At 43.9% G+C, this 22,612-nt stretch overlaps 1 protein-coding gene and 1 long non-coding RNA gene across 4 annotated transcripts in view; one reads left to right on the plus strand and one right to left on the minus strand.

The window, feature by feature from the left end:
- The first annotated feature begins 43 nt into the window (after positions 1 to 43).
- Positions 44 to 13,314, plus strand: LOC132507568 (uncharacterized). Its single transcript, XR_009536218.1, has 3 exons — positions 44 to 1,254; positions 6,084 to 6,248; positions 12,385 to 13,314. It is a non-coding gene; the product is annotated as an uncharacterized LOC132507568 (long non-coding RNA).
- Positions 9,354 to 22,612, minus strand: part of MICU1 (mitochondrial calcium uptake 1) — a 200,659-nt gene continuing 187,400 nt past the window's right edge. For all 3 annotated transcript variants that reach the window (XM_060127064.1, XM_060127063.1, XM_060127065.1), the window contains 2 exons: positions 16,154 to 16,243; positions 9,354 to 10,337 (listed from right to left, as the gene is read on the minus strand). In XM_060127064.1, the coding sequence (XP_059983047.1) occupies positions 10,177 to 10,337; positions 16,154 to 16,243 (251 nt within the window). In that variant the 3' untranslated portion in view covers positions 9,354 to 10,176. The remainder of the gene's footprint in view (positions 10,338 to 16,153; positions 16,244 to 22,612) is intronic.

Genomic DNA, 22,612 nt, shown 5'->3' on the forward strand with positions numbered 1-22,612 from the left:
AAAAAAAAAAAAAAAAAATTAATAAATGCTATGAAGAGAAAAAGAAAAGATAAAGAAATAAAGGGACTGAGAGTGGATGGTGCTATTTTAAACAGCCTGATAGGAGAAATCTTCTCTCAGAAGCTGTCATTTTAATAGAAATCTGAATTCAGGAGAGAGAGAGAGAGAGAGAAAGCAGGTATTCCAGATGTGACTACCTGGAAGAAAGGTGGTCCAGGCAGAAGGAAGAGCAAATACAAGGGCTCTGAAAGGGAAATTTTCTTGGTGAGTTATTACAGATCAACAGGAGCATGTAGGATTCCACTGTAGAGTGGAATCCAGTTCTGTCAGGCTTTTATGCCTACCGATCAATCCAGTGAAAGCAGTCTTATCAACGTTACCAGTGACCCACTTCGGCAAATCCATCAGTCATTTCTCTCTCTTTAAAAAAAAAACGACTTATTTTTGGCTGCGCTGGGTCTTAGTTGCGGCATGCTGGATCTTTAGTTGCAGCATGTGGGATCTAGTTCCCTGACCAGGGATCAAACCCTCTGCATTGGGAGTGAGGAGTCTTAACAACTGGACCACCAGGGAAGTCCCCATCAGTCATTTTTCAGTCCTCATGTGGCCTTCCCAGCGAGATTTGGTAAGAGTTTTACTACAGGTGAGAGTTCGGGGGCTACTACTATAATCCGGGTGAGAATTAATAGTAATTTGGATAAAGGTGATGGTGGAGGTGGCGAGAAGTAGTCAAATTCTGGATATATTTTGAAGACAATCAAAATGATTTTGCCGATGTATTGGATGTGGGATGTGAGAGAAAGAAAGGAGTCAAGGATCATTCCAAGATTTTGCCCTGAGTAAGTGGAAGAACAGTTTCCATTTACCGAAGCTGGGGGAAGATTGTGAGAGGAGCAGTTTGGTAGGAGGAATATTAAATGTCTGATTTAGGGTGTGTTAAGTTCGTGATGCCTTTTGGAGTCAAGTGGAGACGTAGAGTAGGAATTTGTATGTAAGTAGGGTGTAAGGAAGAGGATGGGCCTGGAAATATAATTTTGGAAATTATCACTATATATAAATGACATTTAAATCTTCGAGGCTAGGTGGACAAAGAAATATAAATAGTATTTAAAGCCGTGGGACTAAATGCCCCAAGGAAGCAAGTGTATGTAAGGAAGAGGAGAGGTCTGGTTACTGAGCCCTTTGCCAGTTTCATATTTAGAGGTCTGGAACAGGAGCATCCAGGAAGGGGGAATGAAGAAGCAGCTCGGCAAGGTAAGAAAATTACTTTCACTTAACAAATGTTTCAAGTGGGAGGGAGGGGCCAAACTCTGGTAAACCCTGTGGGAGGACAAGCACTTGTGAGGACTGAGAAATGACCAGTGGATTTTACAAGGTGGAGGTCGGTGGTGACCTTGACAGGACTGCTCTCAGCGGATAATAAGCAGTGAAAGCCTGACAGGAAGGAATTTCAGAGAGTGAGTGTAAGGAAGAAATGGATGAAGAATGTGGGGAATGTGAGGAAGACTGTGGGGAAGTTTTTGTTTTTTAAGATGGGATATATTATAGCATTCTGTGATAGGAATTATTTAATTGGGTGAGAAATTTTGGTAAAAGGAAAGAGAGGAGACAATTATAGGAATAGACAGAGGAGGTGGCATACCGGGCATGGTGATGGCATGGCTTTAGATAGTGGCATGGACAACTCATTGATTTTCAGCAGTGTGGGTAGGTATACTGTGGGCCAGCTGGCAGATCTGGAAGTGGGAACACAAGGAAGTTCTTTTCAGATAGCTTTTATTTGCTCAGTGTAGTAAGAAGCAAGGTCATGGCCTCCTTGGCTACAGGTTCACCCTTGGAAATTTCTTCACGTCCAACCTTTCTTTCCATTCCCACTGTTCTCTTCCCAATGAAAACTCCAAGCTGGGCTGTAAAGAGTATCCTGGTGTGAAGAAATCAGCATCTCCTTAATAAGACAGCCCTACGCTTAGAGAAAGTTAAGGTCTCCACAAATTGATCGGTCCTTCATATGTGTTAAAGGATAAACACTGGGGCACCTTTCAAATAGCCTCTCTGAGGTTTGTTGACCGGGACTACTAGGTAGTCCCCTCTCTTGCTAAGTATCTCTTCCATCTCCTGAGTGTCACGAGGCACCCCCCTTGTCAGGCTGGCAACAGGCACATCACTTTGTGAGAAGGGTGCTCCTGTGTAAAAGGCCTGTAATTTGTTGTGTTAAGGAACTGGACTGTGATTGCTCAGCTACTGGCTTGTAAGCCCTCCTCTCCTTTCCCACAAGGCGTATCAATTTTGAGTCCATAGTCAATAATTTGGCTTGGTCGGCAGGGTCTGGAGAGGCGGCGGAGTGTGTGCGTGCGTGGTAGGACCTCTTCCTGCCTCGTTTCACGGAACTGTTTCAATTCAGAAAGGCTGTGTTGTTTCAGAAGGGATTATAAATTCAGCCTGAATGCTGGTCTAACCAGCTTCTTCCATGTTATCACTCTCTACCTTTCTTAAAGATCTCAAACCGGGTGTCCTTTTTGTCCGGAGGCAATTTGACTTTCTGTGGTTCCTTCTCGGTCCAAAGGCCAGGAAGAGAGTCACATTCCCGCTCAGTTCATGTTAAACATTATGGCCCTTGGTCTATAGATGTTGTTTGAAAATGGAACTGGTATGCCAGGGGTGACCTGAAGTTACAGTTTCTCCTCGATAGGTCTTGAAATCAAGATGTCATGATGTTGATCTAAGGAAAAAATTAGAAATTTCTATCTTGACTAGCTGGAATCATGGCATGGGTGGGAGGATGAGGCCTAAAAAGAGAGATAACATCCTTAATTGCCTTCATAGAAATCCAGGTGAAGTCACTGGGAAAATGATTCTCCCAATGAATCTCAGCTTCTCCTCATTTTGCTCCTAGAGCTGAAAAAAACCTTGTGCTGTATTAGGTGACCACCAGCCTCCAGATTCCTCTCCTCCAGGGACACTAAGAATTCAGTCTGACCTTAACATGCTTTAAATCTCCTATGGTCCCCTCCCCATCACTCTTAAGATACATTTCACCCCCTTCTCCCACCCCCCATCCATCTGCCTGTCCTCCTTAATTATCTTTTACACCTGTCCAAATCTAACTAGTTCTTCAGGGCTCAGCTTAAACTCTATATCTCCTCTGTGGAGAGATGGAATAAATTTAACAGATGTCTACACTGAAAGCCAGGCACTGTGCAGAGTTTTAGGGATTCAGAGATGCACCGAGAATAAAGGACAGGACCCGACATCAGGGAGCTTTCAGTCTAGTAGGGGAGATATTAAAAGAATTAGAAGACAGTGTGGTAAGTACAACAGTGGGATTGAGTGTAAGCTTGAAGAGGCTCAGAAGAGGGAGCTGTTACTTGTGTGTGTAGAATTGGAAAGGTTTCCTGGGGGAGATGACATCTGAGCCTGGGTCTGAGGCTGAGAAAGGGCCAACTCCTCCAAGAGCTCTCCCTGCGTGAATTCCCATAGCACTTAGCTTGGCTCCTCCATGGACACCCACCTTCACCGCTCTGCACAGTTGGCGCCTTTTGCTTGTGAGTCTGTTTACATCCTGTCTCCAGCTAAACCAGGATGGAGATCTTGCCCTTATGCTCCCCACAGTCTGAGCACAAGGCCTGACACCGAATAGGGGCTCAATACATATTTGTTAAATGAATAGAATAAATGAATCCCAGAGACAGGTTTTTCTCTCTCCAAACACTTTATCCAGAGTTTTCCTGAGCTAGCCAGGGGGATAAATTCCTTCCTAAGGCTCCAGGAAGAATTACCAAGTCAGTGGAATGTCCCCCACTTCCTGTCCTTTGCTCTTTTGCTCGCTGACTCCGCAGTGTCCCCTGCTGCCTCCAAATGCCTATCCACCAAGGCCTTCCTTTCAAAGAGCTCCAGGCTCCAAAATCTCTCTCCAAAAAAACGACCCTTACTGATTAAACTATGGAACACAATGGAATACAGCTGTGGGAATGGTTGGGAATGAGGCTTTCCAATGTATACTTTTTTAATGTAAGTTTGATTTTGGAAACATGTGAATGTTCACCTATTTAAAAAAAAAAGAGAGAGAGAAACCTAAACCTCACATTGAAGATGATGAAAATTCACCCAAGAGTGTGAATGACTGATAGGTAATTGAATTTTCAATTTTAGCTTCAATAAATTATTTGTTGAATGAACACATGAAGATGTCTCCATAGCATCTCTGGATCTCCACTTCAGTCCCTTGCTCCCTATTTCTCCCTAAAGAGGGAGGAGACCTCACATCTAGGGAGGGCCAGAAGCTGGAGGATAAGGGCACAGGGCACTTGAAGTCCTTTCTCCCAAACATGTCTGTTTCAGGGACATCCCAAGTATGGGTCCTTTGATTCAAATTCCTTTCTCTTTGATGGTCTCTATTCCTGGCTTCTCTTGGGGAAGAGATGGAGCTGGTATTAGGACACTGATTCAGACCTCATGGGTTCATGGTTAGTTGGCCTTGAAATTGGGAGAACCCAGGTTTTTAGGAGATCCCCTAGACCTCTTTCCTGGGTCCAGACTCATATCTACCTACCTACTAGGTATTTCTACTGGGATATCTCTCAGGCACCATATCAAAAAATTGCCTCATCATTCTCCACCCAAACCTGGTTCTCTCAGCCTCCCTACCCCCGAAGAGCACTCTCACACACCCAGTTACCCAAACAAATTTAGGTTTCATGCTGAATTCTTTCCTCTCCCTTACCATCCTCCAATTTATATGCCCCACGCTTACCCCTCAGGCGTGATCTGAACATCTTCCAAATCTCCAAATCTGTTAGCACCTCTCCAACTCTGCAGCCATTCCCCTAATCCAGGCTTCCAGCATCTGTTAACTGGATTATTATAGCAGTCTCCAACCTGGATCCCACTCCAATCCATCTGTAGCCTTGCAGGCAAAGTCATCATTCCAAAATGCAAAGCTCATTATGTCATTTTCCTGCTTAAAACCCTTCAGTGGCTCCCAAGTGGCATTAAGATAGAAGTCCAAACTCCTTATTGGAGCTTACAGGAGCCTATAGAACCTGGTCCTATTTTCTTTTTTTCTCCCTTATATAAAGCCATCTGGGTTTGGTACTTTTTGTTGTAAGCAGATTTTTAACTATTGATCCAATTTACTATAGCTATTGAATATTTTGTTTATAAATTAAAAAAATTATTTTTATTTTTTGGCTGTGTTGGGTCTTCGTTGCTGCGTGCGGGCTTTCTTTAGTTGCGGTGAGCGGGGGCTACTGTTCGTTGCGGTGTGCGGGTTTCTCACTGCGGTGGCTTCTCTTTGTTGTGCAGCACGGGTTCTAGGCGTGCGGGTTTCAATACTTGTGGGACTCAGGCTCTGTAGTTGTGGCTTATGGGCTCTAGAGCGCAGGCTCAGTAGTTGTGGCGCATGGGCTTAATTGCTCCGTAGCATGTGGGATCCTCCCGGCTCGAACCCGTGTCCCCTGCATTGGCAGGCGGATTTTTAACCACTGCACCACCAGGGAAGTCCCTTTTTCCAACTTTTTGAGGCAGATGCTTAGCTTATTAACTGTCAGCCCATCTTCTGTAAATAAGTATGGAAGTTAAGATGTTTCTAAGTTTCCCTTTAGCTGTGTCCCACAAGTTTTCATATCTAGTATTTTCATTATCATATTCAGTTCCAAGCATTTAAAAATTTACATCATGATTTTTTCTACAACCTATTAGTTATCTTTAAGTGTGTTTCAAAATGCCCAACGGTATTTTTTGTCATCTTTTTTTGTGAATGACCGCCATCTTAATTCATCCTTGGGTAACAAAATCATTCCCCAATCTGTACTTACTGGATACACCCTAGAACTTCCGTTCCCAGAAACATGCTTTTTGGCCTTTGGACCTTTGTACATTCCGTACCTGCTGCCCGGACACTCCTCCTTCCCCCTTTGTTAACTCCTACTCAACCCTCAGGTCTCAGTATTTTTAATAAAAAAAAATTCTCTGCAAGCCTGCCTTGAACTTCCAAATCTGGATTAGATAGCCTTCTGCTTTTCTAAGTGCTCTCACACAGCTTGTACTTAACCTTTTTGCTTCTTTTCTGTTTTTCTCACTCTTAGATTCCTCCTGCAAACTCCTTGAAGACCTTGCTCAGTGCCTGGCCCACAGTAGGTGATCAGTAAAGAGTTGTAGAATGAATGGTGACTCTTACCCTGTCACTTGCTGGTAAAAATTCCCATTTTGGAGCCACAGAGAACAATACACGGCTGCTTCCCTCCCCTCAGGTATCGTCATATCCATTGTGTCTCTCTTTGTGGTTATGGTTTATCTCTGGTTGTTCATCTCCCTCCACCCCATGCCACCCAGGTCCCTGGGAGGCCTATTCTCTGGAGCAGGACTGGGGCTAGGCTGGACTCCAGCAGCTGCCCCTCCCCTGCCAGTGACTCCTGGCGCTAAGCCTTCTTGCCAGCAGGTGGCACCTAAAGCCTGAAAGCTGAACTACTCTGTTCCACGTTCCTTTTCTGAGCTGCTTGTTGGGACACATAACCTGGCTTGGGCTGTGCTTGGGCTTGGAGAGGATGCTCTGGCCTGGGAACCTGACTCCGGGCTCCCCTGCTGCTGTCCTTTCTTCCTTGTCTAGCAGCAGTCACTGTCTGGCCTTTTCCTTTGTCTTAAGAGTCCTATTCAGTGCCTGTGCTCCAACCAGACAAAAAACTAGGTGGGGCACTAAAAACTATGAAAATGATGATTTTTGTATATCATGTATGTTCTTATGCTCTTTCCTTAGTAACTCTCTCTCCACATTCTCCCTGCTTGTCCTCTTAGATCATCTAGGAAGCCCAGCTGAGCCCATCAAGGAAGCCTAGCAGCCTGGCTCCCCTCTTAGTTTCATTTCCTCTCCAAAGCTTAGAGGCTAGAACTGGGGAGTTATTTATTTTTTTAAGAAGTAAGAGAACAATAACAAAAGTAGACAACAGCTGTGGGTGTGTAGGAGTGTTACTGACTTGGGTCCTTGGACTCTTTAACCAACAGAAATTGATAAGAGGCCAGATGAGGAATTCAGGCAAGGCTTTACTGGGACTTGTGCTGCAGCATGAGGGAGCGACAAGTAGTAACAGGTGCCCTTGCTCGCTCTCCGTGGAGGGCAGGCTGGTTCCTTCAGTGGGGTGAGGACGGAGGCAGATCTGCAGATGGGGCCGGAGGAGTGGCTTAGGTGTTCTGCCCACCCTCTTGGTGGTGCCGTGTGCAGGGATCATGCACAGAACCCTGCTTTTGCTCCCAGTACCTAAGTGGCAGTCGGTTTGTGGCCTTTTATCTTATTGCTCATAATTGCCTGGATTGCGGCATGCATGCAGTTATTTTTAATTCCATTAGTTTCTTTGTACTCTGTTGCTGTGGAGATGTGTGTCCAGGTGCAAGCACTGCAGTAAAGGCCCCAGGTCCCAGCCTGTCTCAGGAGGAATTTATTGAGGCACTGCTAGTATCACTTTTACCTCGTCCGAGAAATATTTTAAAATTTGCTTTTGGTGGTGGACTCTTTCTTTGATTATGTCACTGCTTTGGGTCTGAACTTTGTGGGTGACAATCTCACAAAAATTACGTCAAGTTACAGCAGCGTCGTTATGGGTGGGCAGGAGATCCTTGGGAGGCAAAGGAGGGGCCATTAATCTTGTCTGGAAGAGGATTAAGGAAGGGACAGTTTGATCTGAATCTTGAAGGCCGAGGGGAAGGTTATTCTGTCTAGGTATTAGAAACAATGGGAATAAAAAGAGAAGCACATTATCAGCCTTCTGTATTCCCAAATGCTCCCAGCCTTACCCCCAAACTCTGCCTACTAAAGTCCCCTCAGCCTGCTCACATGCTTCCTTGGTGAAAGCGCCAAATCCTAGCCACTAGATGACCAGGGAGCTCACATGCTTCCTTGGTCCCTTGGTCAAGGACTTCCTTGGGGCATCCTGGCCTCTTCTGGGTGACTTAGCTTGTACCTTTCACCTGCACATTTGCCCTGTTGTGCCAAAGTGTGGCCGTCCTGTCTTCTTGAGCACCTGGACCACCTCTGCTTCCTCCGGCTCTCCTAGGAGCTAATGGAGTTCAGTTGGAATTCCACGTACTTGTCATAGGTGCTCTTGACCCTGGGTTTCAAGATGTTGCAGGTGAGATCCTTATCCTTTCCTGCTATGCTTTGGCTTTCAGCTTCAGTGAACCCAGGCCAGTTGGCAGGTCTCTCCTGGTGAGGGAGTGAATGCCCCACAGCGGCTGTGAAAGGGACTTCTCTTTCAGGCTGGAGAAATGAGGATTGGGGAAAAGAGTGATTTGGGGATTATGGGACAAATTTAAGACAAAGCTCATATTTTGCTGATGCCTCAGCCCTGGGGCAATGAGCAAGGCAAAGGCGACACTTGGGTGCCAGGAATACGTGCCACAAGAAAGGAAACAGTGGAAGACAGATGAGGTGCATGAGTGGGAAGCTCCTTTGCGAGATAATCTAATTGCTCCCAGAAAGGATGTTAGAAGTGAGGTTATTAAATTGCTCTGGAGAAAATGCTGGGGTTAGTACTGTCCTTGTGGAGCCACAGGTGCAGACCTATGTCTCTGCTCTTCTCTGCCTGATATACACTCCCTACCAACTTCTAGGCCTTGCAGGAAGCACTGGGTTTTTGGTGTGGTGGTGCTATTACATTGGATGCGAGACCCTATCGTGCCAAGGAGCACTACCTGGAGGTTCTGGAGGTTGTAGGAATTCCGGAGAAGAGCTGAAGGAGAGGTTTCTGGACCTGGAAGAAACCTCTAGGCCCATTAAGCTCAACCCTATCTGTCATTTTATAGTTGAGAAAACATGGGAAATTGCTTGCTTGCTCAAGGTCACACTGAGTTAGTGGCAGAGTTGAATCCACATAAAACACTGGTTGCTATGGTTCATTTCTTTTTTCTTTTTCTTGGCTGTGCTGCGCGGCTTCTGGGATTTTAGTTCCCCGACCAGGGACTGAACCCGGGCCCTCAGCGGCGAGAAGGCAGAGTCCTAACCACTGGACTGCCAGGCAATTCCCGGTTGCTATGGTTCTTAACACTTAGGTCCACCGTACCAGATGATGTCTCATATCCCCCACCACCCTGTCTTGGTTCCTTCTCGTGGGGCATGAGTAATCAAGGACTACATTGGACCTGGTAGCCTTGGTCCAGGATGAAATGCTATCCAAACCTTGCTGGAAAATGCCACCACTAACCTCCAAATGCCCGTTTTGTTTATGCTTAAAGTGCCTTCTCAACAGGAAGGACCAGGCTCTGGTGGAAAGAAAACAGGTCTGCTGCTAGGATCTCAAAGCCAGTGGAGAAGTGATATGAAAAGGGCCCCAGAGGACCCTAAAATAAAGGAGACAAGAGCCTTTGGCGGTGGTTGGTGGGGCTTTACTGCAAACCGTTATAATTAAAGTGCTATTTTACAAGTGTTTAAGACAGGGCAGACAGGCTCTGAGCCAGGACTCAGCTTCAGAGGCACACGCCTGGAGGGGAAATGGCACTCGCAGGGGCCATGAGCTTAATCACTGCCGCTCATTTAATAAGCACAGTCGTGCTGGAGTCTTCTTAGGGAGCCTGAGAGGAAAAGAAGGGAGTGGAGAGAGCCATGCAGCAGCTACTTTAAATTCCTAATCTTGCTCCATTCCCACTGTGCACACTGCCTCAGAGCCACCCCGGGGACTGACACAGATCCTTCCTCTGGCCCAGGCTTCCCACCAGCTCAGGGTGCCTGGGTCATCCTCGTTATCATTCATCACTGATTTCCTTTTTCTGCCAGAGGTTTTCCCAATTTGTAGCTTAAAAAACACCAGCAGGAGGAGAAGCAAGGAATGTTCTTGTTAATATAAATCCACACCAAGATGACTCAAGAAATGGGTGTTTCCCAGGGTTGGCAGGTACATGGATGGGTCCCGCATTCTTTGTAGGGTGCTTGAATGGGTAGTACTGTTGAACGTGCCAAAGGTCTGCGCTTTTAGGACCTGCTCATGTTTTTGAGGACCTCTAGGGAGAATCACTGGTTTAGAACCAGGGCCTATCAGAACACTGGGAGAGGGGAAACTTGATGAGTCCTGAGATCATTCCCAGGAGGAGGGGAGCACTACTTCCGGAAGCAGCAGCGGGGAGGACTGTGCCAAGGCTCTGCCCAAGGGGCCAGGGTGCTTGGCCTGGAGGCGCGGCTCCTCGTGCAGTTCTGGGTTACTGTTTGGGCAAAGCGAAGTCCCAGGCAGTTTCCTGTGCACATTTCCACATGGCCTGCATGAGGCGGGTGAAGCCCATGTCTTTGGGCTTCTCCAGGCCTCTCATCAGCCGTTGCTTCATGATAGAAACAAATTCCTTATTGCTCAGCTCTCCGTTGCCTAGAAGAAGAGGCAAACACAACAGGGATAAGTGACAGCCTTGGAACAAAGACAATGAGACAATTCCATTGCTCAAATCACGTAGGTCCCAAAGCCTAGCGCTCTCTCACAGCCAAACTCAATTCTCTTGGTTAAAAATGAACTGGTTTGTACTGTCCTTGATGTTTCCAATTGCAACTCAGTGATAGTTCCGTGTAGTGTGACAGAAGTTGAATGAGAATATATATGTCAGGTCCTGTGCTAGGTGTTGAGAATAAAGAGATAAAAATGACTTTGTCCCTTGAAATACCATCAGGTTATGGGAGAGACAAGTACATTATTTCAATCGTATGGTAAATGCCATAATGGGGTAAACAGAGGATGCATGGGGGCACAGAGGAAGACTATCTAACCCAGGCTGGGGAGGGTGCAAGTACAGGTCAGTAAAGCCTTCCTGGAGGTGACTCCTAAGTTGAATCCCAAAGGATGAGCAGGAAGTGGCCAAGCAGAGGGGAGTGAGACGGGGGAGGCATTCCAGTAGTGGTAGTAGCATAAGCAAAGGCACCTGTAGGAAGCAGCACAGCTGTTAGAGAACTACAAGGAGTTAGGTATTGCTGGACACACAAAGATAGGGGTATGGCCAGTAAACCAAAGAGGAAGGCAGGAAACAGGTCCTCAAGGATCTTGTATCCTTATGAAAGGGTTTGCACTTTATCTTCAGGGCAGGAAAGGACTGGGAGAGGGGAGTAAGATGTAGTTAAATTTCCATTTTGGGTAGATTTCTCTAGCTGGATGATGGTGATAGACTGGAGTGGCACAGATGGAGTGAGTATGGGAGCCAGTTAGGAGGCTGCTGCAATAGTCCAGGTAAGACATGATGAGGCTTTTCATGGTGAAAACTAAAATCAAAACCTGGCTTTGGGTTAAGCCCATTTTCTCGTGGCTTCTCATTTGACCCTCTTCAGTGGCAGACTCTCAGGTCTAGAGGAGAACCTGGAGAGCATCTGGTCTGACCCAAGGTCACTTCTCAAGCCACATGGAATAGTAACCACTCCAAAAGTAGAGGACAGTTACCATTTGACTAGATGCTCAGGAGTAAATGTCTGCTGATTAAAAGAATCACAGCCATTACTGGTGGTGACAGGAAGCTAGCAAACAGACCTCTACTAATGATCAGTCTGGGAAGAAAGTGGTAAGAGGGAATAATTGGTTTACTTCTGTATAGAGTACCTGAAAATCTAAACGGGCCCATGTTTGCTGTCTGAAAAGAGCATGGGCAGCCTCAGGGATACCTCAGAGCAAGATTAAAACAAACAAAAAACAGGTAAAGCTAACCTATGGCACTAGAAGTTAGGGAAGTGGCTGTCCTCGGGGGTATAAGTGACCGGAGGGCAGCAGCACCAGGCAGCTCTGCGGTCCTGGTGATGTGCTGCTTCAGGATGATGCATGGGTGTGTTCAGTTTTTAAAAATTTATCAAGCTCCACACTTATGGTATTTGCATTTTTTTGTATGTATATTATACTTTAACTTAAAAAGTAGCCTGGCTGGGCTGAAAGTTAATCAGTAATATGGCTTATTAAGAATGCAATTAAAAGAACAAAAAGGTCTAAATAGGATTCTTAATATTTTGTATAAAAAGAAGCTTAAGATGAAAAAACCTGAAGTTATTTTTATTTATTTATTTTTTGGTGGTGGGGCTTGCAGGATCTTAGCTCCCCGACAGAGGATCAAACCTGTACCCTCGGGCAGTAAAAGCGCAGAGTCCACTGGACCACCAGGGAATTCCCCAAACCTGAGGTTATTTCATTCAAACTACTCTGGGATTTGCTTCTTGCTTCCCTAAGGCCAGGGCTGACCAGTCTGAACAGCCTGTTACCTGTGAATTGGATATATGACTGAATGTCATTTGTGTGCATGTGTGATCTGTGACTGCAATTCTAAATTCTGTGACAAACAAGTCTGTTTGAAAATTGGAATTCTCTGTCCCCTGGCATTTTGACCTAACATCTTGCACTGGTAGAAATGACAATGGCTTTCGAATTTAATATCTACTTCCCTTTTCTGTAGATTAAGAAAATGAACCCCAGGCTTCCCTGGTGGGTTCGAGCCCTGGCCCGGGAAGATCCCACATGCCACGGAGCAACTAAGCCAGTGAGCCACAACTACTGAATCCCATGTGCCACAACTACTGAAGCCCACGCACCTAGAGCCCATGCTCTGCAACAAGAGAAGCCACCACAATTAGAAGCCTGCGCACGGCAATGAAGAGTAGCCCCCACTCGCCGCAACTAGAGAAAGCCCGTGAGCAGCAGAAAACCCAATGCAGCCAAAAAAAAAAAAAAAATTAAAAAAATTAAAAAAAACAAAACCAAAAAAACCCCAAAACAAACAAACAAAAAGAAAATAAACCCCATTTACCACCAAAAGCAAAGGTAACAAAAGCAAAAATAAACAAGTGGAATTATATCAAACTAAAAAGCTTCTGCACAGCAAAGGAAACCATCAACAAAATGAAAAGGCAATCTACTAGACAGGAGAAGATATCTGCAAATCATATACTGATAAGGGGTTAAAATGCAAAATATACAGAGAACTCATGCAACTCAACAGCAAAAAACCAAACAACCTGATTAAAAAATGTGCAGAGGACCTGAACAGATGCTTCCCAAAGAAGACATACAAATGGCCAATAGACACGTGAAAAGATGCTCAACATCACTAATCATCAGGGAAATGCAAATCAAAGCCACAATGAGATACCACCTCACACCTGTCAGAATGGCTGCTAACAACAACAACAACAACAAATAACAAGTGTTGGCCAGGATGTGGAGAAAAGGGAACCCTGTGTACTGTTGGAGAGAATGTAAATTGGTGCAGCCACTATGGGAAACAGTATGGAAGTTCCTCAAAAAATTAAAAATAAAACTACCATATGATCCAAATTCCACTTCTGGGTATTTATCTGAAAGAAACAAAAACACTAACTTGAAAAGATATATGCACCCCTATGTTCACTGCAGCATTATTTATAAGAGCTAAGACACAGAAACAACCTAAGTGTCCATGGACAGATGAATGGATGAAGAAAATGTGATATGTGTGTGTGTGTGTATATATATTGTGTGTACGATGGAATATTATTCAGCCATAAAAAGAAGGAAACTTTGCCATTTTTGACAACATGGATGGACCTTGAGGCCATTATGCTGACATAAATCAGAGAAAGATAAATACTGTATGATCTCAGTTATATGTGGAATCTAAAACGAACAAATAAAAATAATTGAGTTCATAGATATATAGAACAGACTAGAGGTTGCTAGAGGTGGGGGATGGAGGTGGATGAATTCTGGTGCAGGGCTTCAAAAGGTACAAACTTCCAGTTATAAGTAAGTCATGGGGATATAATGTACAGCATGAAGACTATATTTAAAAACACTGTATTGCATATTTGCAAGTTGCTAAGAGAGTAGATCTTAAAAATTCTCATTATAAGAAAAAAATTTGTAACATGTATGGTGACTAGACTTATTATGGTGATCATTTTGCAATATACACAAATATTGAATCATTATGTGGTACACCTGAAACTAATATGTTATATGTCAATTAAAAAATTAGGTCCCAGAGATAAAATGATTTTTTAAAGGTAATAGAAGTAGATATTGATAGAGCCTCCTTATAAAAGGCTGGAAAATCAAACATTTCCCAGGACTTCCCAGGAGAAGAGGGGAACTGTGATGCTGGTTGCCATTACTCCCATATTCACTTCACAAACCAGCTCTTGGATACTGGCTTCAAAAATTATAAAAATGTTCTTTGGAAAAAAACTCAAACTACCTAAAAGTGATTAGAGTAAAAACAAAACCTGGGGAGAGTTACTCTCTCTGCAGCAGTGCTGTCCATTAGAACTCTCTGCGATGAGGGAAACGTTTTTATCTGTGCTATTTTCAATACAGGAGCCACCAGCCACGTGTGATACTGGAAGAAGTGAGTTTTAAATTGTATTCAATTTTAATTAATTTAAATTTAAATAACCACATGTAACTGTGGTATCATATTGGACAGGGCAGCTCTAGAGAAGAATCACCCTTCCCTGTGGATGAGGACTCTCCTTGTCCTCCCTCTGGGGCTTCCTTTCACTCAGACCTCGGTTGTGGGTTCAGGGGGGAGATTTCAACTTAAAAAGTTAATGAGGACTTCCCTGATGGTGCAGTGGTTGGGAATCCACCTTCCAATGTAGGGGACGTGGGTTCGATTTCTGGTCAGGGAACTAGATCCCACATGCATGCCACAGCTAAGAGTTTGCATGCCACAACTAAGTAACACACCTGCCGCAACTAAGACCTGGCACAACTAAAAATAAAAAACAAACAAAAAGTTAATGAACACCTGTTATGTGCAAAGTACTGTCTGAGGTCCTATTTGCAGGGGAGGGGGGATCCAAAGGTGGATAGGACTTGTAACTACCCATAAAAAGCCCACAATTTGGTAGGGACACTAAGTCACATACACAGAGATGGAGTGTAACATGCAGCAATGCGGACAAATTGAACCAAGTTAAGGAATAAAAAAAACAGAGTGATTCATTATGCTGGGATTAAAAGGGAAGGTTTCACACATGCAGGAGCTTTTGATCTGTTCTTGAATTCTGTGAGCCTAGCTTCCTGGAAGAAGATGAACAGTGAATCCTGGCTGTGAGACAGGGAATGGAGGTCATATAGTTCAGAGGGGGGCAGTGCACTTTTGGTTCAAATCCTGGATTTGCTATCTAATACTACCTTTGTGATCCTGGGAAAACTCCTTTACCTCTCTGAGTTGCAGCTTCCTTATCTGTAAAATGTGGTTAATAACTACTCCTGTGTCAGAGGCTTAAATGAGCAGCTTGCACAGTGTATCTGGCTCACAGTAAGCAATGAAAAAACTGTGAGATAACTAATAACGACCTACTGTATATCACAGAGGACTCTACTCAGTACTCTATAATGGTCTATATGAGAGAAGAATCTAAAAAAGGGTGGATAGATGTGTATGTATAACTGATTCACTTTGCTGCATGCCTGAAACTAATACAACATTGTAAATCAACTATACTCCAATAAAAATAAAGTAAAAATAAATAAATTTAAGGCAAAAAAAAAAAAAGAGAGAGAAAAAACTGTGAGCCTCCATTGTTAATATTATCATCATTGTATCAGCCAACATAGCTGAGAAATAAGGCCAGAGCAGAACCAGGATCTCTTAAATGGGCTAAATAAACTGCAGAGTGCTCACAGACACAACAGACCTTAGTGTGCAGCTGGAATGCTATGATGGGTTGTAAATGACTGAAATGTGCCCTGGGTGGTGGAGTGACCAGTACCATCTTCTTCCTAGAGACATTCAAATATTCAAGTGCTCCTATCTACTAAGCAGTAAGCTGGGTCTAATTTTTTTTTTTTTGGCCGTGTCACACGGCATGCGGGATCTTAGTTCCCCAACCAGGAATCGAACCCGTGCCCCCTGCAGTGGAAGCGGGGAGTCCTAAACACTGGACCACCAGGGAATTCCCTTGTTTTTATTTTTAGGATCCTTAGGGTCATAAATGAATTTAGGCCTACAGGCAAATTAGAATTATAAGAAGAAATGGAGAACACAAACCAGGACCAGGGGTGATATTTCTCAATGTCATGAGTCTGAGGGCTGAGCTACTGATGTGGGAAATGGGGAAGTTGAAGCAGTCTAGGCTGGTACCCTGGAGCTGGCTGCAAGGAGCTGGCTCCATCATAAAAGTGTCTACTTCAAGGGCAGTAAGGCTTGGTTTTTCCGCTGGACTCCAGAGGGCCCCACTCACCATCACAGTCAAAGAGCGCAAACACCACATCACACACGTGATCTGAGAGTTCCACTTTAGCCACTGTCCTGGCCACCTGCTGCATGGTTACTGAAAGAAGAAAGATGTTGAGTTAGCACAGCAGAGGGACTTTCATTTTGCTTTCTCTGAATGGAAGGATAAAACTATTCAGTCACAATAAAAAATTTTCAAGTGTATTTACGTCACATTTAAGAAAATGATAACTCAGTTTTTAATCCATAACCCCCTTTCCTTTTCACTTCAGATTCCATTTTCTTTCTACTGCTGCCACAATCTAGGAGGTATATATAATTAAGTAAGAATGCCTGATACTAAATTTATAGAGAAAGTAGACTGGAGGTTACAAGGGGCTGGGGAGTTAGTGGTTAATTGGTACAGATTTTCTGTTTGGGGTGATGGAAAAGTTTTGGAAATAGTGGTGATGGTTGTACAACACTGTGAATGTAATTAATGCCACTGACTTACATACTTAAAAATGGTTTAAATGGCAACTTTTGTTATATATATTTTACCACAATAAAAATTTAAAAAGTGAAAATCCACATAATATTTAAGGATGGAATTCGAAGTCTTCAGCATGCAGTGGTGGCTTTTCTAATGAATTATTACCAGAAGAGTGCCTTGAAAAAAAATAAAGAATGCCTGATAGTCTCCGTCTTGGCATTTCCCTCCCACTGGAAAGAACACAATAACAAAAAGTCAAGGAAATAATGAGGCAGAGAAAGGATGGGGAAGTGGGGAACAAGGAGACTTGTCTGAGTGCACTGAGGCTTCACCCACCCGTTACTGACTGACAGTGGAGAATCTGCATGGCTGAGCTCCTGCCCTTCCTCCCAACAGGTTTTCCATCAGCCACTTTGTCTTTCCCAACTGTGCCACTTGGGAGAAGCAGTGGCCCCATCTCACTAGATCAATACAGTCTCTCTTTTTTTTTCTTTTTCCAGATCTCATCAGAAAATCTCTTCTCTCTTGCCATTTTTTCTTTCTCTGACATTTACTGTTAAACACTAGCAATCACGTGAGAACTGGGTTCTCACAAAAAACAAGCCAGGAGGGACTAGGCAATTTCCCCTGCCTTCTCTGCCATTTATCCTCAAGCCTGGTCCAGCTACGTCTATAAATTATGTTATTGCTTATAGACACACTCTTAAGTGAGGTAAAACTCAGAGGAAAGAAAAAGATGAATTTCTATTTATGAACCAACCAGCAACGAAGTGTTCATATCTATAAACCTCAGATTAGATTCTTCTAGAAGCAATGTGAACTTAAACTAAAGGCAGTGTGCCTTCTCTGCTTATTTCATTCCTATAATTTCAGTTCTTTCTTGTCATTTTTTTTCTGCATTTGCTCTTTCACTTCACCTCTATAGCCTCCATTATATTCACCACAGGGCCCTTGAGGTCAGCTGATACAAATGCCAGAACAATGCAGAGGAGCAAGGAGACGCAGTAGAAAAACTGCTTGCAAGTCACAAGACCTGAGCTCTAGTCCTGGCTCCATCAACTTGCTGTGGTGGAGCCAGAACAATGCAGAGGAGCAAGGAGACACAGTAGAAAAACTGCTTGCAAGTCACAAGACCTGAGCTCTAGTCCTGGCTCCATCAACTTGCTGTGGTGGAGTCACCTGATCTCTTTAGGTATAATATTCTCATATTCAAATGACGGGATGCCACAGGATAGCTGCTGAGGTGGCTTAGTAGTGCAAGGAATGGTTTATTGGCATTTTCTAGAATCTGAGGGTGAGGGATAGGGGTGGAGGTACACAGAAACAGCTGAAGATCTTGTGTGGCGAAGGGCAGAAGAAAGGTATAAAGGCCACAAGCTGGGCTGTACCTTAGTGTCCACAGCCTCTGGCTGGAGGGGGACTAGGCTGCTCACGAGAGCGGGAAGAGTCAGATTCCTCCTCCTGCAGCTTTAGGTTACTGCTCATACCGCCCCTCTTCCCGGGATGCGAGAGTGAAAGAGGAATCAACATCCCCTGGAACTAAAAGACTTAAGCAGAATATATTATTGTGTGGATGTTCACGAGATGTGGTTAAGTGCTGATGGGGGAGATGGGGCCTCTACTAGACTGTAGAAATTCTAGGGTTTAGAAACTTAGCCTCGTAGGTCTAGACACTTGATTCTCTCAGTCGGCTCAGGAAGAACTGATTCCTGCTAACTAAATGGCCCGGGGAAAGAGGAGAAACCAGAAGGCCAATTTACAATGAAAATAGTAACTGTTAAGAGAACTAAACTGATGACAGCTGGCCATTATACTTCTCAGTAGGAAAATCTACTAAGGAAACTCAGTTCACCACAGAAGATTGCTCAGTGAAAAGCGAATCAGATCAGAAAACACTGGATGCTCTCAAACTGTGATCATTTACTGAATTACCCTTTGCGGCCACAGAAATGTGTCCTGAGAAGTAGCTCAAAACCTGTTCTATGTAGATAAACATGAATGCTTTATGTTAACCATTCCTTTCTCTGCCAATGTTTGTTAACCATGCCTTTTTCACACCAATACCACACCTGTTATAACTGATAACTACCCTCTTTTTCTCTTTCCCAGTTCCATTTTCTCAGGGCAGAGTGCCTATTGCCAATTCTTTTTTTAAAATTGGAGTATAGTTGCTTTACAATGTTGTGTTAGTTTCTACTGTACAGCAAAGTGAATCAGCTACACATATACATATATCCCCTCTGTTTTGGATTTCCTTCCCATTTAGATCACCACAGAGCACTGAGTAGAGTTCCCGGTGCTATATAGTAGTGCTAATTCTTCTTGATGCTCCAAGTGCCTATCCTTTTCCCCATGAAGATAGACTCTTTCCTCTAAATAAACCATTAACTAAATAATATCCAAGAATGTCAGTGAGAGCTCTTGGCTTTTTTTTTTTTTTTTTTTTTTTAGTGGAAAGCTCATTAAAGTGGTACTAAGTGGTTGTAGAACAGGGACTTTTGGAAGCCACTGTCAGGAATCCCTCATTACAAATACCATCTCTTGACAGAACAGTTACAGAATATGTTCCATCTCACATGGAGAGGGCTCTGATGCCATCTGTACTACAGGAGCTAAGTTATTCAAACCACTGGGATGTTACCAGCCAGCAAAGAGCCTGGCTGGGGTGCCCTTTCACAGTTCAAGATCCTCAGATAAGCCCCCAGGGTGTGAATCAGAGCAGTGGAGGAAACAAACATTATACTGGCTGGTGAGCTGTACAGCCAAGAGCACTTGGGACAAGTCGGATGACAGCAGATTACAAGCCAAGTGCTTGACAGCTGGTCCTGAGAGTTGGCTCATTCAGATTTGCTTCCACATCTCTGAACCACAAAGCCATAATTAAATCACAGCAAGGAGAGCAATCCCTCACCCCCTCTGCCCCAGATCTCAACTTCTCCATGCAGACCAGTTGTTGGTACTGGAATTTGGGCCTCCCTTATTTCATGATGCTAATTGATTGATGGTTGGGGTTCTAATCTGAAAGATGTCTCTATGGAGCATGAAGTCACCCTGGAGAAGCCTACGTTTCCAAGGCCTACCTATTCCTTTGGTACAAATCTGGTCCAGCTGCCTGAACAATAGATGGACATGAGATTGGGAGGTTTCTACTAGATTGGGGTGGGAAGGAATTTGCAGAAGCGTGCTGAACTGGCACTCAAAAATGTGTTAACCATGTGGCTTTTTGAAAAGTCCAGGCGGAACCTGAATTGTGCCAGGACCCCCAATTTACTCGCTGGCACAGTCCATGACTGGGCAGTTCAGCCTCAGACAGAAACTCATACTGAGTTTGTGTGACTATAATGTCAGAAGCTGTATTACATAAAAGTATTCACAACAGTAGTTGAACAGAGGAAAGGAGAGTTCTGGAGGGATAAGAGCCCAGACATCCACTTGGAATCAGAATCTTAGAACTGGAAGAGACCTCAGACGAAAGGTAAAATGCAGAGAATTTGAATAACTTGCTCAGGGTCACAAAGCTAACTAGTAGCACAGCTGGGTCTAGAATCAGGGTCTTCTGACTTCCAGCCAATGCTCTTTTCCCTATACACACTGGATCCACTCGACCCCTTATATGGACAACGGATCCCCCCATGAATCTGTCACTCTGTTGTTTTTTTTTTTTTTTTGGCCGAACCTCATGGCTTGCATGATCTTAGTTCCCCGACACCCTCGGCAGTGAAAGCACGGAGTCTTAATCACTGGACCGCCAGGGAATTCCCATTAATCTGTCACTCTAAACAAGAGAAAGAGCTCAGATGAAAGAAAAGCCAAGTTGGGGATTACTCCTTGCTAGTGGGCAGGGACGAATAACTGAGTAACAACTAGGGGTTGTGAAGAGCCAGCATTATAGTTTGACCACAGATCTGATTGCCCTACACATTAGCATTCCCTTGGAATGCATACTGACAATTTTAAGAACTTAAAGAAGTTTATTAAAATGCAACCCAGTGAAAAGCATATAAAACAAAGGTGGCCCTGGGAGCTTCTATACCTCTGATGCATAGATAGATCTACGGACAGTGTGACCCAGTTAGGAACTGCCTGTCTCTTCCTAATGCAAAGATGTTTGGAAAGGTGATATGCCACGTTGGGTTGACAGTCTCTAGCTGTGCGGCCATGTGATTATTCCTGTCTTCCTGGACTGCAGTGGAGAAAATCAAAAGCTGGCTGGTGACTGCCAAGGTTAAGTAAGGGAAGACATTTCTGCTTCAGCTTTGGAAGGGCTTATGATGCAGAGGTCGGTCCTAGTTTCTTAAATCCATACCTAGATGGCTTCGGGGAAGGCAGGGACGGGGGAAGGATTTTCCTTTAAAAAGCACCTGTCCTTTCTTGGCAGTATCTTCTTCCAAGATACTTTGGCTAATACAACATACACATTTCAGCCTGACTGAGGGGGTGTGGGTGGGGAGGAAAGGACAATATTTAGGATGACAAGCAATTTAAGGAGCCAAGAGCAATGCAGTATACTAATAATGAAAAATATAACAATTCTGTGTTCTGCACGGTGCTTCTGAGCTGCAGGCAGGTTGACCCCCTCTGTGTGCTCAGGCAGTCCACCGTCAGAGGTGATGCTGGTGATCCTGGCTCTTAAATACTGGTATATGCCACAGAGAAAACCTGTGGTCAGGTTTTCTGAATCTCAGAGCATCATCCCAGATGACTGCTTCAATGGGCTTACATGATTAATCTAGTAAAACTGATTTACAGTAAGGTTTATTGCCATTGTCCAGTATTGTATCTGGCGTCATTAACGCTCAACACATTCTGTCCACAAAGGGCAAGCATTTCTATCAGTACCATTAGGCAGTGGTTTCAGGTGCCATGCTCAGAGGGCAATCACAGTTCAGTGGGGGAAACTATACAAACCATTACGATGGAGAAGTACATAGGAGAACTATCAGACATTAACGGACACATATGGGTCACAGTGGAATAGACTGTACTTCTTTGGAGGTACATTTTGGATCCTAATTCTAAAGGATTAAAGAGACATACTGCTCCAGAGTTGGCAGGTACAATAGTAGGTGATGGGGGGAGGGGGTCTGAGTAAAGTACTGAAAGCAGGAAAGGATGCTAATGCCTGATTAGAGAGCTAGAACAGAGGTGCAGGTGGGGATGAGATTTTGCAGGGGGCCAGTCAAGTCTCCTTGCAGGGAAACCTTTATAACACAGCCAGGTCTTATTCGGAGACCAATTTACCATATTAACTTGCTTTTCCCTCTTTGACTCTTTAAATTTTCATTATTTTTTATTTTAAAAAGTTATTTTTCATTAGATAATACATTCAGCTGTTTCAAATTCAAATGGTACAAAAGGGCTGAAATCTCCCTCCCAAACTTATACCCCTGCCCCCTAGTTGTCCAGAGGCAACCAATATCTCCAGTTTCCCCAGAAATATTTTATAGATATAAAATCAAATATTTATTCTTCACTTTTTCCCACAAAATGGTGGTATATTAAATGGTTTTGCTTGACTCATTTAACAATATATCTAAGAAATAATTCCATTCCAATACACAAACCGTTCTTTTTTAACAGCTGCATAGTATTCCACCAAGAGGATGTATCATTATTTAGATAACCACTTCCTCATATTACTCGAACCTCAGTCTTGAGGAGGAAGTGCCTTTTATCCCCCCTTTACAAAATGACTTCTTTGGTGGGCTATGGGTGGGCTGTGGGTGGTCAGCTTCAACAGAGTCTGAATCTCTGATGGCTAAAGTTGAAAGCAACTGAGATATTTAAGTTCAGTTTGCTGAAATTATGCCAAAAGGCTAAATACTCTTCACCTTAACAAGTGTCTTATAAAACCTTCAGAGGCTTCTAAGGGTAGTAACCCCTTAAGCCCCCCAAAAGCAGCACATGCGTTAAAAAGTAATCTCTATACTTCACCAGTTGGTATAATTCCTTTCTGATCCTTTTCACACTAGGATGTAATGTTGGCTGATGTTC

The sequence above is a fragment of the Lagenorhynchus albirostris genome, chromosome 16, assembly GCF_949774975.1.
Source record: "Lagenorhynchus albirostris chromosome 16, mLagAlb1.1, whole genome shotgun sequence".
In the NCBI taxonomy this organism is placed as follows: Eukaryota; Metazoa; Chordata; class Mammalia; order Artiodactyla; family Delphinidae; genus Lagenorhynchus; species Lagenorhynchus albirostris.